Source organism: Ahaetulla prasina, chromosome 2, assembly GCF_028640845.1.
Source record: "Ahaetulla prasina isolate Xishuangbanna chromosome 2, ASM2864084v1, whole genome shotgun sequence".
Lineage (NCBI taxonomy): Eukaryota > Metazoa > Chordata > Lepidosauria > Squamata > Colubridae > Ahaetulla > Ahaetulla prasina.
The window spans coordinates 295,913,753-295,932,521 of record NC_080540.1 but is presented as its reverse complement, the minus strand read 5'-3'; the positions used below and the strand labels follow the sequence as shown (position 1 = coordinate 295,932,521).

Here is an 18,769-nt window from a genome sequence, read left to right as displayed (position 1 = left end):
CTTAACAACCACACAACACTTAACTGTATGATTCACTTAACAACCACACAATTCACTTAACAACTGTATGATTCACTTAACAACCACACAATTCACTTAACAAATGCATGAGTCACTTTAACAACCACATGATTCACTTAACATAATTCACACAATTCACTTAACTTTATGATTCACTTAACAACCACACAATTCACTTAACAACTGTATGATTCACTTAACAACCACACAATTCACTTAACAAATGCATGAGTCACTTGACAACCACATGATTCACTTAACATAATTCACACAATTCACTTAACCTTATGATTCACTTAACAACCACACAACACTTAACCTTATGATTCACTAAACAACCACGCAATTCACTTAACAACCGCATGATTCACTTAACAATCACGCAAGTCACTTAACAACCAAATGGTTTGCTTGACAATGTGGCAAAAAGGGTAGTAAAATAGGGCAACTCACTGAACTGTCTTGGCCATAAGTCTAGGACTTCCACCAAATCATATTCCCATTCGGTTTTATCGGTTCTCTCAAAATCCCACTTCTTTTCTTAGACGACCAACAAGTCTTTTTTATCGGTGTAAGTAGTCCTCGACGTATGACCACAGTTGACCCTGAAGTTTCTCTTGCAAAGTGAGATGGTTGTTAAGTGAATTTTGCCCCATTTTACCACCTTTTGTGCCGCGCTTGTTAAGTGAACCCCCTGCAGTCATTACATGAGTAACATGGTTGCTAAGCAAAACGGGCTTCCCCATTGACATTGCTTGTCAGAAAGTCACAAAAGGGGATCACATGACCCCCCCCACCCACCCCGGACAGTGTGAACCGTCATAAATACAAGCCAGTTGCCAAGTCTCAGGATTTTAATCAGATGACCATATGAAGATGTTGCAACGGTCGTAAGTGTGAAAATCAAGATCGTTTTCAGTGCCGTTGTACTTTTGGTTACTAAAACGATCCCATAATCCCTTGCGGGGTGGAGTCTGGCCAACTGAATGGAGCTGAGTGTTTACTGGCCAGATGCCCTTCCCGTCACCAATGCAGAGTTTTGTTCAGCAGATATATTCTCAGTGTGCCCAAAGAGAGAAATATCTGCCTCTACCTAGGATCGAACTCACAGCCTCTTAATGGTGAGGCGAGAGCTCCACCTCTAGGCCACTGCACCACTCGCCTTCGGTCACTAAATAAATGGTTGTCAATCTTCTCAGCTTGTCCTCTTCTCACCTTGCAAAAGAATATGTTTCCATTTCTCTCCCCTGAATACGAGCCTGAAACGCAATAAGCGGCAAAACTTGAGGTTCTTCTTAGCTGCGAGAATCCTGTTTTTCTTTCTCCTTCTCCAGGTTTCATGCAGTTCATCCAGTCGGTACCAGTGGCAGAAGTCCTTGCTACTGAAGAAAGCATCCAGGTGGGTCTTCTGATTGAACCAGGGCTGGAGATGATTGGAGGTTGAACCCTGTTGGCCCAGTGGTTAGAATACAGTATTGCGGGCTAACTCTGCTGACTGCTGGCAGTTCGATCCTTTTTCCCCAGCCAATTTTCAATACTATAATCTTATACTCCCATGATGGTGAACCTATGGCATGTGTGCCACAGGTGGCATGTGAAGCCATCTCTGTGGGTACGCGAGCGTTGCCCTAGCTCAGCCCCAGCATCATGCGTGCCAGCCAGCTGATTTTCAGGCCTTCCGGAAGTTGGAAACGGGCTGTTTCCGGCTTCCGGGGGGCCTCCTGGGGGCTGGGAAAGGCTGTTTTCGCCCTCCCCAGGCTCCAAGAAGGGCTCTGGAGCCTGGGGAGGGTGAAAAACAGGCCTAGTGGGCCCACCGTGCTATTGCATGCCAAAAGCAGGGGGAACGCACGGGGGGGGGGCGAGGGTCACGTGCTTATGCATGGGGGCACATTGAATTTTGGGTGTGGGACCGCGTGCGCATGACCTTCCCCCCGTGTTCCCCCCACTTTTGGCACGCAAGGGCAAAAAGGTTCCCCATCACTGCTATACTCCATTTTTAGACATGTACTTTTTTTCTCCACTAGGTGGCAGCAATAAACTAACCTCGGTCACCCTTAGAAAGCTAAGCAGGGTCACTCTGAGTTGTTATTTGTATGGGGGCCACCAGATGATATCTATGATGTGGGGGAGATTGGGAAACTGAGAAATACCCCAAAAGAAGTTTTAGGCCAAGCTATTCCTTATAATAGTATGGATGGGTTTGCGATGCCACCAGAGGTCCGCCTGCCCTTTGAAGAAATTTCATTTTTTCCCCACTTTTTAAATCTTTTCTATTGCTCCCACTGAATCCACTTCTCCAGAAAACTCACAGTTCAAGTTAACCCCATCCTTAGCCAAAGCAGCGATTACCGTATGGGTGGGCGTGATGGGATTTGTAGTCCTGTACACCTAAGAGATCATCACCCTGGCTGGGAAAGGAGTGATCTAAGAGGTCACTGATACTGAAGTTTTTAATTTTTGTTAAAAATTGTCTTTCTATGGTGTCATATTAGTTGTATGCATGAAACAGAATGTGTCAGTTCTGAGAACAAAATTGTGAGAGCTACTTTTTAAAACCAAATGCTTGTTAAGTTGTAATGCAGAAACTTCTTATTTATTTGTTAGTATACCACTTTTGTGTTCTTTTACAAAGAACACAAGGCAGGGAATATATTCAACACATTTTCCTTCTCCTGTTTTCTCCACAACAACAACCCTGTGAGGTGGGTTGGGCTGAGAGAGAGTGACTGGCCCAAAGTCATCCAGCCGGCTTTCATACCAAAGGCAGGATTAGAACTCCCAGTCTCCTGGAGACTGACCCAAGATCACCCAACTGGCTTTCATGCCTAAAATGGGATTAGAACTCCCAGTCTCCTGGTGATTGGCTTAAAGCAGTGCTTCTCAAATAGTGGGGCGGGCCCCCCCAGGGGGGCGCGAGGCTCCGTAAAGGGGGACGCGTTTGACCTCGGCAAACATACTAACATAACAAACATGATACTATTTACAGTCGCGCGGGGGGCGCGAAAAATGTTTTCTTCTTCCTAGGGGGGCATGACAGAAAATAATTGAGAAGCACTGGCTTAAAGTCACCCAGCTGGCTTTCATGCCTAAGGCAGAACTAGAACTCCCAGTCTTCTTGTGATTGTCCCAAAGTCACCCAGTTGGCTTACATGCTTAAGGCAAGACTAGAACTCACAGTTTCCTGGTAATTGGCTCAAAGTCACCCAGCTGGCTTACATGCCTAAGGCAGGACTAGAACTAACAGCCTCTTGGTGATTGGCCCAAATTCATCCAACCAAATTTTATGCCGAAAGCAGGACTAGAACTCATAGTCTCCCACTTTCTAACACCTGGCATCTTAACCACTAGACCAAACTGGTTCCAGACTTGTCTACTTTATCTTTACTTTATCGTCTTTTGGGCTGACTCAAAAAGCTGGATTTGCAACTGGGAGCCTCTTTCCCCATCTCATCATTTAAGAAAAAAAAATGCCATTAATGTATGATTTGCCATTCACTTCTTGTATCTTAATTCAGCATTGCTTTGAATTGCTAATGCTATTTAAATTTTGCAATCCAGGCACAGAAGGGAATATATCTGCATTTGGAAGCATTTAACCTTCCCTGTAATTATGCAGTTTCTGCACCTGAAATTTGATGGGCTCCTTTTAAAAGGAAAGTGGCCCCAGTATGTCTCTAAAAATGCTGATTTTAAATCTTTCCATTGCATTTTGTTGGTTGCAAGCTAAACACTACGCTATAATACTTTTTTTAAAAAATTGTATTTTCTTTTAATGCAAACATTTCATCATTCATTAAACAGTGTGTCGTCTGGGTACAATTTTTTTGTGTCCTAACAGTTAAAGCTTACCACCATATTCATTATTTATATCTACTCTTATTTTAATACTAATACTTAATACTTAACACATCTATTGTTGTAACATATCTATTGTTGTAACATTTCTCTTCTTAACTTATTTAACTTAATTATACCTTGCTTCCATATTTATTCTCTAACCATTGATAAAATAAATCCCATGTATTATAGTAATCAGATTCTTCCTTTCCTTTAATTTCAAGTGCTCAACTATTCATTTCTGCACATTCTAATATTTTCTTAATCACATTTTCATCTGTGGGATCTCTTCACCTTTCCAATTCTGTGCAAATACAATTCTAGCTGCAGTTATTACATGAATAATCAAATATACTTAAGGGAATATATTCAGTTGGCCTGACTGGTCATTGCTTAATTTATGGAGATTCTCAGTCATCCAGGTCATGGTTGTCCCAAAGGTGCTTTTTCAACTGGACTTTCTTTTTTTTCTTTGAAGACATTTTGCTTCTCACCCAAGAAGCTTCTTCACCTCTGACTGGATGGCAGTGATGGAAGGATTTATATTCCTTGCAGACAGCTGGTCACTTGCGTCCTTTTAGAGAGTCGTTGATGCCATTTGGAAGTTTATCTGTGTCCTCAGAGTGCTCATTTGCACTACTCAGGTGACTCTGAGAAAACCTCCAGGTCGCCTCAACGACTCTCTAATGTCTGCAAGGAATACAAATCCTTCCATTCCCCACCATCCAGCCAGAGTTGAAGAAACTTTTTGAATGAGAAGCAAAACGTCTTATGCCTTAGGCATGAAAGTTGAGTCCTAGTGGACAACCATTTAGATATGAGCCAGCAGTGTGAAGCAGCTGCCAAAAAAGCCAACACAATTCTGGGCTGCATAAACAGAGGGATAGAATCAAGATCACGTGAAGTGTTAGTACCACTTTATAATGCTTTGGTAAGGCCACACTTGGAATATTGCATCCAGTTTTGGTCGCCGCGATGTAAAAAAGATGTTGAGACTCTAGAAAGAGTGCAGAGAAGAGCAACAAAGTTGTTTAGGGGACTGGAGGCTAAAACATATGAAGAACGGTTGCAGGAACTCGATATGTCTAGTTTAATAAAAAGAAGGACTAGGGGAGACAGGATAGCGGTCTTCCAATATCTCAGGGGTTGCCACAAAGAAGAGGGAGTCGGGCTGTTCTCCAAAGCACCTGAGGGTAGAACAAGAAGCAATGGGTGGAAACTGATCAAGGAGAGAAGCAACTTAGAACTAAGGAGAAATTTCCTGACAGTTAGAACAATCAATAAGTGGAACAATTTGCCTCCAGAAGTTGTGAATCCTCCAACACCGGAAATTTTTAAGAAAGTGTTGGATAGCCATTCATCTGAAATGGTGTAGGGTTTCCTGCCTGGGCAGGGGGTTGGACTAGAAGGCCTCCAAGGTCCCTTCCAACTCTGATGTTATGTTATGTTATGTTATGTTATGTTATGTTATGTTATGTTATGTTATGTTATGTTATGTTATGTTATGTTATGTTATGTTATGTTATGTTATGTTATGTTATGTTATGTTATGTTATGTTATGTTATGTTATGTTATGTTATGTTATGTTATGTTATGTTATGTTATGTTATGTTATGTTATGTTATGTTATGTTATGTCTTCAAATTAAAGCAAGAAAGTCCAGGTGCCCCTTGAAAAAAAGGGACAACCATGACCTGGATGACTGAGAATCTCCATAGACATCTTAAAATATACCTCCCTTAGTGCTTTACAGCATTCTCTGGATGGTTTACAAAGCCAGCGTATTGCCCCCAACCAATCTGGGTCCTCCTTTTACCAAACTAGGAAGGATGGAAGGCTGAATCAACATTGAGCCCGTTAGAATCGAACTTCAGGCTCTGGCCAGAGTTACCTTTCAATACTGCATCCTAACTACTGTGCCACCATGGCTCGGAAAAAAGGAGGGAGGGAGGAAGGGAGGAAGCAAGCAAGTAAGCAAGCAATAGCACTAAGTGTCAGATTGCCTCCAATCAATACTCAAGAAAGAATAACCCTGACTCCATTTGATTACAGAAAACAGTAACTTTTACTGAGCGTGTCGGATAGCAATAGAAGCAAAGCTAAAACTGGAAATAGATATGGCTTACAGATACATTTCCCCTTATTCAGCCCTCCTCCCTCCAAAGGTCAAACAGTTCTAGTCCATTGTCCTTCTCCTATTTGGCCACGTGGTACTTTACTTCCGATGTTATTCCTCTGTCTGTCTTCTGGTTGGTATGCCTGTCAAGAAGTGCTCGTTAAACCTGCGCCCGTCGGTCTGTTTGAATCCTTCTTCCCTCCTCCTCTCATACGGCAGCCGGAGCGCTTAAGGGGCCATCACCCCATTAATCAGACATAACAACAAGTAGCAATAAAACATTTAACGAAGTGATAAAACAGTTAAACACTCTACTAAGTAAATAAACACTTAAAGTAATAAGCGGAGGCTGACACTAAGACTTACATAGCAATAGCAAAAGCACTTATATACTGCTTCATAATGCTTTTACAGCCCTCTCTAAGCGGTTTACAGAGTCAGCCTCTTGCCCCCAACAATCTGGGTCCTCATTTTACCCACCTTGGAAGGATGGAAGGCTGAGTCAAATTTGAGCCTGGTGAGATTTGAACTGCCGAACTGCAGCTAGCAGTCAGCTGAAGTAGCCTGCAGTACTGCACTCTAACCGCTGCTCCACCTCGGCACATATACTGCTTCATACTGTTTTACTGCTCTCTCTTAAGTGGTTTACAGCATATTGCCCCCAACAATCTGGGTCCTTATTTTACTGACTTCGGAAAGAGGGAAATCTGAGTCAAACCTGAGCTCGTCGGGACTGAACTCCTGGCTATGGGCAGAGTTGTCCTGCAGCACTGCGTTGTAACCACTGGACCAACAGAGCTCTTAAGCAACAAAACATTTCAAACCAACAAGAAAAGAAGTCCAGTTGCCATGATGCAACTTCCAGACTTCTCTATCTGGATGACTGAGAATCTTCATCAATAGATTGCTCATCTTTTGTATGAATATTAGAGGCCAGTTCACCATTGAATCTTGAAGCCTTTTATGTCAGTCTGTCTGTCTACATGTATGAATCGGGGGTGAGCTTCAAAAATTTAGCAAGGGGTTCTCTGCCCAATTGCTGGGTGGGACTGGCTGTGGTGGGTGTGGCCTAGTCAACCTCCTGCACCATGGTTCCGGGGGGGGGGGCATGTTTTTGCCCTCCCCAGGCTCCAGAGGCTTTTTTCGAGCCTCCAGGAGAGTGATGATGATGATGATGATGATGATGATGATGATGATGATGATAATAATAATAATAATAATAATAATAATAATAATAATAATAATAATAATAATAATAATAATGTTTTAATTTGTATACCGCCCTTCTCCCGAAGGACTCAGGGCGGTGAACAGGCAAATAAAATACAAACAAACATACACAATAATTAAAACAATCCTTAAAAAACTGATTCAAATTTGCCAGAAAATTTAAAATGACATTACACCCCATAAAATTACAGAAATTTAAAACCCATAACAATTTAATTAAAATTTAAAATTAAAATCAGGCCAGTCCAGCCATATGAAATAAATAAGTTTTAAGTTCGCGGCGAAAGGTCCTAAGGTCAGGTAGTTGTCGAAGCCCGAGGGGAAGTTCGTTCCACAGGGTAGGAGCCCCCACAGAGAAGGCCCTCCCCCTGGGGGCCGCCAATCGACACTGTTTGGCTGACGGCACCCTGAGGAGTCCCTCTCTGTGGGAACGCACCGGATGCTGGGAGATAGAGGCCGGCAGTAGACGGTCCCGTAGGTAGCCCGGTCCTAAGCCATGGAGCGCTTTAAAGGTGGTAACCAATACCTTGAAGCGCACCCGGAAAACAACAGGTAGCCAGTGCAGTCTGTGCAGCATAGGTGTTACGTGGGAGCTCCGGACCGCTCCCTCAATAACCCACGCAGCCGCATTCTGGACTAGCTGAAGTCTCTGGGTGCTCTTCAAGGGGAGCCCCATGTAGAGAGCATTGCTCTGGAGGCCCTCTGGAGGGAAGAAACGGGCCCGTTTACGGTCTTCCCAAACTTCTGGGAGGCCTGTTTTTCAACCTCCCCAAGCCTCCACGCACACCCTGCACTCACCTGCATCCAAAATGGGCTGCATGGGGACTCCTGGGAGGGGTGGGGTGAGGCCAGCCAGGAGTGGGATTTGGGGGTTCTCTGAACTGCACGGAACCTTAGCTAGAGGTTCTTCCGAAACCCCTAGTATGAATGTCTGTCTGTCTGCTTGAAGGAATGAATGTATCCATCAACCAACCAATCAATCAGTGAATAGAACTACAACATTAGCACAAGGTGATGAGTTTTCTCCATGATCATTTTATTATCTTGGGGATTCATTTTGTGCTGGGCCAAAAAATTCAGGTAGTCCTTGCGGTACGACCATTCTCGTACGGCTCACCTAACAACCCCATTGCTAAGCGATGGGTGTTCCAGTTTAATGACTTGGAAATTACAAAGGCACTTTGGGAAAAGTGATTTATGACTGGTCCTTGCACTTGCAACCTTTGCAGTGTCCCCATGGTCACGTGATCCAAATTTGAGTATTTTGCAACTGACATATATTTACCATGGTGGCAGCATCCTGAGTCCCATGATCACAATGTGACACCTTCCCAGGAGGTTTACGACAAGCATAGTTGTAATGGGGGAAGCCGGATTTCCTTAACCACTATATGAAATTGGGCATGGCTCACCTAACAACCGCATTGCTTAGCGATGGATGTCCCAGTCCTAAATAGAACTACATTTACGGACCTGTTGTGGTTCGCCAGCAGCCTGCGGAGCTGGCAACGGAGTCAGACAGCGATGAGGCTGAGGTGGGGCCAAGGCCATCGAGAAGTGAGATGTGGACTCCAGAGCCTCCAGAGCCTGATAGTAGTGAGGCAGAGTAACAGGAGGAGCCTGTTCCTAATGCACACATGAGAAGAGCTGCCAGAAGGCAAGAGCAGCTCAAGCAAAAAGGATGACTCGGGAGTAGGGCCAAGAGATGATTGGCCCCTCCCATTAGGGTTAAAAGACCGGCAACGGTGTTTGGGCTTTGCCGGAAAACAACATTGATAGCTTCGTCTTATTGCATTTGTTTCATATTGCTGTCTTCTGAACTTTTGCCAAGAAAGGCCTTTGGCAGTTTGCCTAATTGGACCAAGGTTTGCGAGAGGAGTGAGGAATTTGTGTTGGGAGGAATTTGTTTTAATTTAGTTGAACGACGCTGGGAATGAAGTAATTCCCAGCTGTTTGAATAAAGTTTGTTTGCTTTTTCACGGACTGAGTTTCCTACTACCTACTTGGGCCTGGGTCACAACAGGACCGCCTGGTAAACCTTCCATCTTGTTTTTGTAGAACTTCTTCCGGAAATACGCGCCGAGTGAAACCGGGCCCCACGGCATCAGTGCGGAAGTCATGGACACCTACGTGAAAAGTTGCGGTAAGCATTGGTGCCCACGTTCCAGGGGTCTATCTGCAGTTCAGGAGAACCTGTATTTTGAGCAGGGTGTTCTGTTTCCCTCCCCCAATACTCCCAACAAAGAGTCAATCAAAGGCCTTCTCTTCTACTTTATTTACATAGATAAATGTCCTGGCCACGTCTACCCACGGGCCTGCCAAGTCTCTGGAGATAACGAGGAAATTATAGATAAGGCCAGAATTACTCACGAATATAGTCTTCCCTCCATTGATACAGTTTGCCCGCGCAAATTCATTGCTTTGTCCAAGACAAAAAAACAGGAAGTCCCGCCTCCTATTTATAGTCTCTGCAGATGTCACTGCATGACCATCATTCCTTGGCTTTGTCCCAACGCTTCCTCTGCTGCGCGCGCCGGTCACGTCTCCACAGTCTTGCATCACTCCAAAACTGTTCTTGGGGCGTTGCCAAATCAGAAGAAGGCTCGGGAAAATCAGGCCTTGCCGGCCCCTCCTCCTCCCTTTGAGTGGGTGCCAGGGAGGGAGAGGGCACAAGAGAAGCAGGCCTTGCCAGGTCTTCTCTCTCACTTTCTGAATCATCCGAGTCCAGGAGTCCGGGTCCAGGAACCTGGGTCACAACACAGGGGTTTTCTAAAAACTCTGCGACACTTACAGTATGTCCCTGATGGAGAGATTGAGATTGATCCTTAGAAGCTGTGGGGCATAATAGAATAAAAGAGTTGGGACTTTGGAGGTCTTCTAGTCCAACCCCCTGCTCAAGCAGGAAACCCTATTCCAGTGTTGGTGAATTTTTCAGCACCGAGTGCTGAAACAGGAGTACGTCCATGAGGGAGCACTGGAAACCAGAAGAGCAGCTCCCTGGCCCACATACGTGAAAACCAGCTGGTCTTCATGCATTCATGCATGCCAGAAATCGGAAGAGCACATGACCGGGGCACATGCACACGCTGGAAACCAGAAACTCAACTTCCCAGTGTGTACATGCGTCCTGGGGAACTGCTCTTTTGGTTCCTGGCACATGCGTGCCGGTCACCTGATCTTCCGGTTTCCAGCGCTCCACCTGTTGTGGTCCGCCAGCAGCCTGCGGAGCTGGCAACGGAGTCGGACAGCAATGAGGCTGAGGTGAGGCCAGGGCCATCAAGAATTGAGGTGCGGACTCCAGAGCCTCCAGAGACTGATAAGTAGTGAGGCAGAGGAACAGAAGGAGCCTGTTCTTATTGCACGCGTGAGAAGAGCTGCCAGAAGGCAAGAGCAGCTCAAGCAGTGAGGACAACTCGGGAGTAGGGCCAAGAGATGATTGGCCCCTCCCATAAGGCTTATAACAGACCAGCACCAGCGTTTGGCCTTTGCCGGAAAACAACATTGTAGCTGCATCTTCTGCTTCGTCTTCTGCTTCGTGTACGTCTTTGTTTCTGTGGCTTGTGGACATTTGCCAGGAAGGGCCTTTGGCAGTTTGCCTCACAAACTAAGGTTTGTGAGATAACTGAGGAATTTGTGTTGGGAGGCATTTGTTTTACTTTGAGTTGAACGACGCTGGGAATGAAGTAATTCCCAGCTGTTCGAATAAAGTTTGTTTTTCCACAGACTAGGTTTATTACTATCTACTTGGGTCTGGGTCACAACACCACCCCATGGGCTGCACTCCTGTTTTGCTACTCACTGCCGAAAAAGTTTGCCAACACTATGCTAACCTAAAGGATGGAGCATGGCTGATCTGCGCCAGGGAGCCGCTCTTCCAGTTTCCAGCGTTCCCATGCCTGCAAAGACCAGCTGGCTGGCACACAGATGCGTGCCAGAAACCGGAAGGGCAACGGGCAACGGCTAGCGTGCCCAGAGAGATTGCTCTGCATGTCATTTCCAGCCTGCGTGTCATAGGTTCGACATCACTGGGTTAGCCCATGAAGAAAGAGGAGCTGTTGCAATAACTTGTCTCTCTTCTTCTGTTGATGCTAAAGTGGAAGAGAGAATTCCTCTTGATTCACAACATCTGCCCAGGTTAGTGATGCCATTGGTGGAATGTCACAGGATGTTTGAAGCCTCTGGGTCAACTTCGGTGGCTCGTTGGGGAATTCAGCAGTATTCTAAATATGGCTTTACTTTAATGGGTTGGTTACTAATAGCCTTTTTTCCCCAGAAATGATACATTAGTGATTTTGCTCAAGGAGTAGTGGAAAGAGTTTTGAGAAACAGCTTGTATGAAATCTTGGGCTAGAAATTATGGAAATTAGAGACATTAGGTACACTCTGAATTTGGTCATTGTCTTGAGGACGTTTCATTACCCAACTAGGTAACTTCATCAGTGTTAACAAAGGCCCTTGGAGATCCTTGGTGCACTCTGAGTTTGTGTTTTTTTTTCTTGCAGATGTTTCATTACCCAACTAGGTAACTTTATCCATGCCAGCAAAGGCCCCTGGAGATCCTTGGTGCACTCTGAATTTGGTTGTTTTCTTGTAGATGTTTCATTGCCCAACTAGGTAACTTCATCAGTGATAGCAAGAATCCTATAGGTTTCTGATAAAATCATCTAACTTGCTTCAGTTTGATTTTGATCTTCAGGAGTTATAACATCTACAGAGAGCTATGCTAATTTTGTTTTTGTTTTGTTTTAATTTTCAGCTGGGTATTGTGTGATCACATATATACTTGGAGTTGGAGACAGGCATCTGGATAATCTTTTGCTCACCAAGACAGGTAAAGAATTTAAAGAATTTGCTTTTTTAGCGGGGAGCGGGGGCAAATGTTGGGGCAACTTCACTGTATAAGAAAATCACGCCCTTTTGAAATTGTGTGTCTTTGCCTACGAATGCGAGTCTCGTTAAACCGATGTTAAGACTGTTACGAAACTACCTGAAACTATTTTGTATATATGTATGTATGTATGTATGTATGTATGTATGTATGTATGTATGTATATATATATATGTATGTGTGTGTGTGTGTATATATATATATGCGCAAAATTGGAAGAAGGAGAACCCACCAACAGAAGAAGACTTAATTAAAAAAAATCTTAGAACGCGCAGAGATGGACAAACTAGCAAAAGAACTCAAGGAGAAAGAGGATACAGAATATTACAAACTGTGGTGTAGATAGTATGAATGGTTGGAAAATAGGAAAAATGAGAAAGAGGAATAAAGGAGAGAGGAAAATGTTGACAATCAAAATAAAATGTAGACGAAATAAAGGAAGATAGATAATAAAAGTAGATTAAGACAAAGTTAAAATATGTGTAAATAGTAAGAAAGGACCACTTCGAACAAGCTGATAAAAAAAACAGTGATATGTATATAAATGTTGTGTGTTTATGTCTTGTTTTAATGTGTTTAAAATAAAAAACTTTAAAAAAAAATATTGCAGGACTTTGCATAGGAGGCAGAATTAACAAGGCATAATTTGTGGATTTAAGCGTCCCAACGTTTTCACAAAATGGGACGGTTGTCACATTCCGCCAGCAAACATTGGCAGCTTCATTTCCAGTTTGATAAATGCTTTATTTGGTCACCGTTATTCATTTTATACGATTTCCCTGCCAACCCCGTGGTGTGATTTGGGGAAGGGACCAAGCACACACAAAAGATGAAATGGCAGTCAAAGGATGAAATTGATAAATAAGATGTCATACCCATCCTCCCCGGTTGGAGTCTGAATCTGCAGGGGAAGATGAGCTGCAACAGCTACCAACATGGATCGAGAGGGCAGCTCCATTGGCCTTGAAGGAAATTGGGGAAGGGCAGGGTCAGTCCGGGGTGGGCTTTTCAGGAATAGAAAGGCTTGCAGACAGGGAGAAGCAGAAGAGGCAGAGCTCAGGCGAAGAGCAAGGACCCCTCCTGATCTTAGAGCACGGAGAGAAGAGAGAAGGCGAGAACAACACAGACAGAGCCAGCTATGAGGGAGGAGAGTGCCCCACCTACCTTCACAAGGCACACCTGGGGACTGAGATGTAAGGAGGTGCCAGTGGGAGGGGCATTTGTCGGGAACAAGCGTTGAAACTGTGGAGCCTGGGGGTTACTGTTGTGGTCCGCCAGCAGCCTGTGGAGCTGGCAACCGAGTCAGACAGCGATGAGGCTGAGGTGAGGCCAGGGCCATCGGGAAGTGAGGTGCGGACTCCAGAGCCTCCAGAGACTGATAGTAGTGAGGCAGAGGAAGAGGAGGAGCCTGTTCCTAATGCACGCATGAGAAGAGCTGCTAGAAGGCAAGAGCAACTCAAGCAAAAAGGACAACTTGGGAGTAGGGCCAAGAGATGATTGGCCCCGCCCATAAGGCTTAAAACAGACCAGCAACGGTGTTTGGGCTTTGCCGGAAAATAACGTTGGTAGCTTCGTCTTCTGCTTCGTCTACGTCTTGCATTTATTTTTGTATTTTTGACTTCTGAACATTTGCCAAGACAGGCCTTTGGTAGTTTGCCTAATTGGACCAAGGTTTGCGATAGGAGTGAGGAATTTGTGTTGGGGGGAATTTGCTTTAATTTAGTCGAACTACGCTGGGAATGAAGTAATCCTCAGCTGTTCGAATCAAGTTTGTTTGTTTTTTCACTGACTGAGTTTCCCACTACCTACTTGGGCCTGGGTCACAACATTACTGTTTGACCCATATTTATGACGGTTGCAATGTCCCGGGTTTGTGTCATCCTCTTTTGCGGTCGTCTGACAAGCCAAGTCAATGGGGAAGCCAGATTTGCTTAACAACCACATTACTAACTTCACAACTGCCGTGATTCACTTAACAACCCTGGCAAAAAAGATCGTATAATGGGGCAGAACTCATTGAACAGATGTTCCGCTTAGCAACGGAAATGTTAAACTTAATTGTAGTCATTAGTCAAGGACAGCCTCTATTCTAGAGGTGAAAACAGGGTTCAATTTTTGAGTCTGGCTCTCCATAGCTCAGATCTTCCTGGCTGTGTTCACGCAGCATGCAAAACCGGACCATTGACAAACCGAGGGGCTGAGTTTCAAGACTGTGTCAAAACTTGGTAATGTGTCCAAAACAATGGAAGGATTTATACTCCTTGCAGACAGCTGGTCACCTGCATCTATTTAGAACAGGGGTCTCCAACCTTGGCAACTTTTAAGACTTGTGGACTTCAACTTGCAGAGTTCCTTAGCCAGCAAAGCTGGCTGAGGAACTCTGGGAGTTGAAGTCCACAAGTCTTAAAGTTGCCAGGGTTGGAGACCCCTGGTTTAGAAAGTCGTTGAAGCACTTGGAAGTTTCTCTGTGTCCTTACAGATATAAATATAAATCCTTCCATTTCCCCAATGTCCTGTCAGTGATGAAGAAGCTTCTTGGATGAGAAGCAAAACATCTTCAAAAGAAAAAAACCCAGAAAATCCAGTTGCCTCCTATAAAAAGCACCTGTGGGACAACCATGACCTGGATGACTGAGAATCTCTAAGGACTTTTAGCTATACAATTTGGGATGAACACCCTTTGAAAGGTGTGGGAGCAGGAATGGATTTCCAGAGGAAAAAATTCCAGACTACAGGAACCACTTGGAGTACTCAGCTTACCCTGAGGACACGGATAAACCTTCAAGAGCTTCAACGACCCTCCAAAAAGATGCAAATGACCAGCTGTCTGCAAGGAATATAAAATCCTTCCATTCCCCACTCTCCTGTCAGAGCTGAAGAAGCTTCCTGAATGAGAAGCGAAATGTCTTCAAAAGGAAAAGACAAGAAATTTCCAGTTGCCTCCTGGAAAAAGCAACTTTGGGACAACCAGGACCTGAATGACTGAGAATCTCTACAGACTATGAGCCATTTTTCTTCTTCTCCCGGATAAATTTAGCCTAGGTTCACAAATTGTCGTCCCGGTTAACCAATTCAATTGCGGTGCTCGCGCAGCAGGCCGTGCCCAATGGATGAAGCCACATTAAGGATTAACGTGTTGCATTTTCTACAACCCCGCTGAAGCATAAACCATCCGTTCCCTTCCAAACCTCCCGTTCCACACTGTGAAAACTTACTCAACATGCACTTTCTAGAGAGAATATGTTTAAGCAAGTGTTTGTTTTTTGAGACATCCGTAAGGCTGCCCGACTCTGCCCGACTCTAAAGTAGCGGTAAAATGCTACCGGTTCACACCGGTTTGGGAGAACCATTAGTGATAAAAATTCCCAGTTTGGGCGAACCGGTAGTGATAAAAGCTATTGGTTTGGGCAAACCGGTAGTGATAAAAACTACCAATTTGGACGAACCGGTAGTGATAAAAACTTCCGGTTTGGGTGAACCGGTAGTGATAAAAACTACCAATTTGGGCGAACCGGTAATGATAAAAACTACAGATTTGGGTGAACCGGTAGTGATAAAAACTACCGGTTTGGCTGAACCGGTAGTGATAAAAACTACTGGTTTGGGCGAACTGGTAGTGATAAAAAGCTACCGGTTCCTCCGAACTGGTATTTCCGATGATCAGCTGTGCCGCGTGATTTTAAATTGCTAGAAAGCAGGAAATCCTGCTTTCTAGTGAATCTAAATCATGCGGCACAGCTGTTCACCCCCCCCTCACTGTTCTACTTACCTTCCCAAGCCTCCTTTTTCTCTGTGAAGCATGCCTTTGGTGTGTATTGTGTATGCGCACGTGCGCACCATACATTTGGTGTACAATGTGCATGCACATGCGTGGAGCATGCATTTGGAATGCAATGGGCATGTGTGCGCAGCATGCGTTTAACACGCACTGCACATGTACGCACTGTGTACATGTTTGGCACACACCGCACATGCGGGGGCAGCGAACCGGTGGCAAACTGGGGAAGATTTCACCCCTGGCATAAAGGATATAAAATACAGATCATTTTGTCATTTTGCTAGGCATCTGGACACCCAGTAGAGCAGACTTATAGTTGTTGACAGGAAGGAATTGTACAACAAGAACTTAATAGAAAGGAAACTCGGCTAGGAGAAAAATCAGATTAATATCATAATTGAAGATCCGATGGAAAGGAAATAGCCTCTTTATTCATTCTTGACTAATATTATGGTCAATACTTAATTATCTATGACTAATACATGTTTATTGAACTTGCACTGTATTTGGAAGGCAGCCGAGTGTATAATAACTACCATGTTTGTCGAACGTCTCTAACAATCTTACAAACCCAGGCATATAATTAACAGATCTCGAAATAGTGCGTGTGTATGTGTGTGTGTATGTGTGTGTATGTGCCTCTGTCAAGTGCCAATTAGCTGTGTTATTTTGTAAAGAAGAAATTAGGCAGATTGGAAACGATGCCGGCGTTATTATAAATCCTTTTAGGAGGTTTGTTTCCTTTTGGCCCATCTGCCGAAGTCTCGGAAACGTTGGCTTGGATGACTTAACGGGGGTGATCCAATTGTCGTTGCAAATGTTTTTAAAACTGCTGACTACCAATTGCGCCAAACATGTGTTTATTGTCATCTTTGCACAATGATTAAGTCTGTGTAACACAGTGAAACTGGTTCCTCCCTTCACCCGTTCACTGGGTTTGAGGAAGACGCTGGACCATGAACAAATTCAAATCTTTATTGTCACTGCACAACATAGGTACAATGCAGTGGTGGGTTTCAATTTTTTTTACTACTGGTTCTGTGGGTGTGGCTTGGTGGGCGTGGCATGGCTTGGTGGGCGTGGCTTGATGAGCACGGTGTGGCTTGGTGGGCGTGGCTTGGTGGGCATTGCAGGGGAAGGATACTGTAAAATCTCCATTCCCACCCCACTCCAGGGGAAGGTTACTACAAAATCCCCATTTCCTCCCCATCAGCCGGGACTCGGGAGGCAGAGAATAAATGGGGGCAGGGCCAGTCAGAATTTCCACTACCGGTTCTCCAGAACTGGTCAGAACCTGCTGAAACCCATTTCTGGTACAATGAGATTGGTTGAGCTCCCTCAGTGTACCACCCCCACAACACAATACAACTCACAGTGAAGACAGAAAATCCCTAACCCAATAAATCATATTAACAAAACACCCAGTCCTATTGCACCAGTGTGAACAAGTTACACATTGCGCAGGCCCTGCAGTCCATCACACTATGTAGTTATGCTTTTATTTCTCATTCAGGAGTCTTGACAGCCCACGGATAAAAACTGTTGTTCAGCTTGTTTGTGCGGCTGGCTATGCTTCTATATCTCCTTCCCGATGGTAGGTGGGTAAAGAAATGGTGACCAGTGGTGAACAAGTTGGATCACTCAAAAGAAAACCGTGTTTCACCTAAGAACCATATTATTAACGTAAGAGCTGTAGAGATTCACAACCATGGCAAGAAAGGTTGTAAAAAGGGGCAAAACTGACTTTAACAAATGTCTCACTTAGTGTCCTGGCCCGCCAACTGCCAAAAGAGCTGGCAGCAGACTCGGATGATGAGGAGGTTGGTGAGGAACTTGGGCCAGTTTTGGAGCCTGGAGAAGGCTCTGATGGATGCCTAGCGTCGGACGCAGAGATAGATCCAGGGCCAGGGGTGAAATCCAGCAGGTTCTGACAGGTTCTGGAGAACAGGTAGCGGAAATTTTAAGTAGTTCGGAGAACTGGTAGTGGAAATTTTGAGTAGTTCAGAGAACCGGCAAATACCACCTCTGGCTGGTCCCAGAGTGAGGTGGTGTCGTGTCCCACTCCTCCGCTGACGGCCGGGTCAGGGAAATCCGAATCAGGCGTGCCTCTGCAGCTCTGCCAAAGTCCTAGCAAAGTTCTCAAGGCAGGCAGGAGACCAGAAAGTGACTTCAGCAAGATAAGGTAGACTTTGCCTGACTCAGAGACTGCCAGAAAGCAGATCCTTTATATAGGCCATGGGGTGTGGCTCCATGACTCAGCCCTTATCCCGGCCTGCCCCTCCCTTCCTTCTGTTGACGCCGCTTATCAATTCTCCTGAAGCGAGGGTCACTCCAGTCTGCAGCTGTTGGTAATTGACCTTCCTCAGGCTCACATGCTGTGGAGGAGGGGGAGGGGTCTAGTTGCTCCGTTTGCCTGGGCATGGAGCCAGGGCTGGGGGCTGGAGACGCTTCTTCTTCCTCAGCCTGTCTGGGCATGGAGCCAGGGCTGGGGCCGGGAGGCATGCTAGGACATTCCTCAGCGTTCGGAAGCAGATAAGAAGGCCCCGGCTGCGGGGAAAGCAGACGAGGCACAACAGGTGGGAATGGAAATTTTGCAATATCCTTCCCCCCAAGAGTGGGGAGGGAATGGGGATTTTGCATTATCCTTCCCCTGCCATGCCCACCAAGCCACACCACACCCACCAAGCCACGCCCACAGAACCTGTAGTAAAAAAAATTGGATTTCACCACTGTCCAGGACCGTCTGGCATTTCCCAGCCAGAGACGCAGCTGCCTTTGGAGTCAGAGATGAGTGAGGAGGAGGAGGTGGAATAGCTGGGGCCTGTTCCAGATGCGGGTATGTGCAGAGCAGAAAGGAGAGGTGAACAACGGAAGACAAGGAGCCGGCTTGGGAAGCAA

The 18,769-nt window shown here is 45.2% G+C and overlaps 1 protein-coding gene across 2 annotated transcripts in view; it reads left to right on the top strand.

The window, feature by feature from the left end:
* Nucleotides 1-18,769, top strand: part of PIK3C3 (phosphatidylinositol 3-kinase catalytic subunit type 3) — a 166,183-nt gene that overhangs the window by 81,382 nt on the left and 66,032 nt on the right. For both annotated transcript variants that reach the window (XM_058171421.1, XM_058171419.1), the window contains 3 exons: nt 1,356-1,420; nt 9,264-9,348; nt 11,962-12,036. In XM_058171421.1, coding sequence (XP_058027404.1) covers nt 1,356-1,420; nt 9,264-9,348; nt 11,962-12,036 — 225 coding nt within the window. The remainder of the gene's footprint in view (nt 1-1,355; nt 1,421-9,263; nt 9,349-11,961; nt 12,037-18,769) is intronic.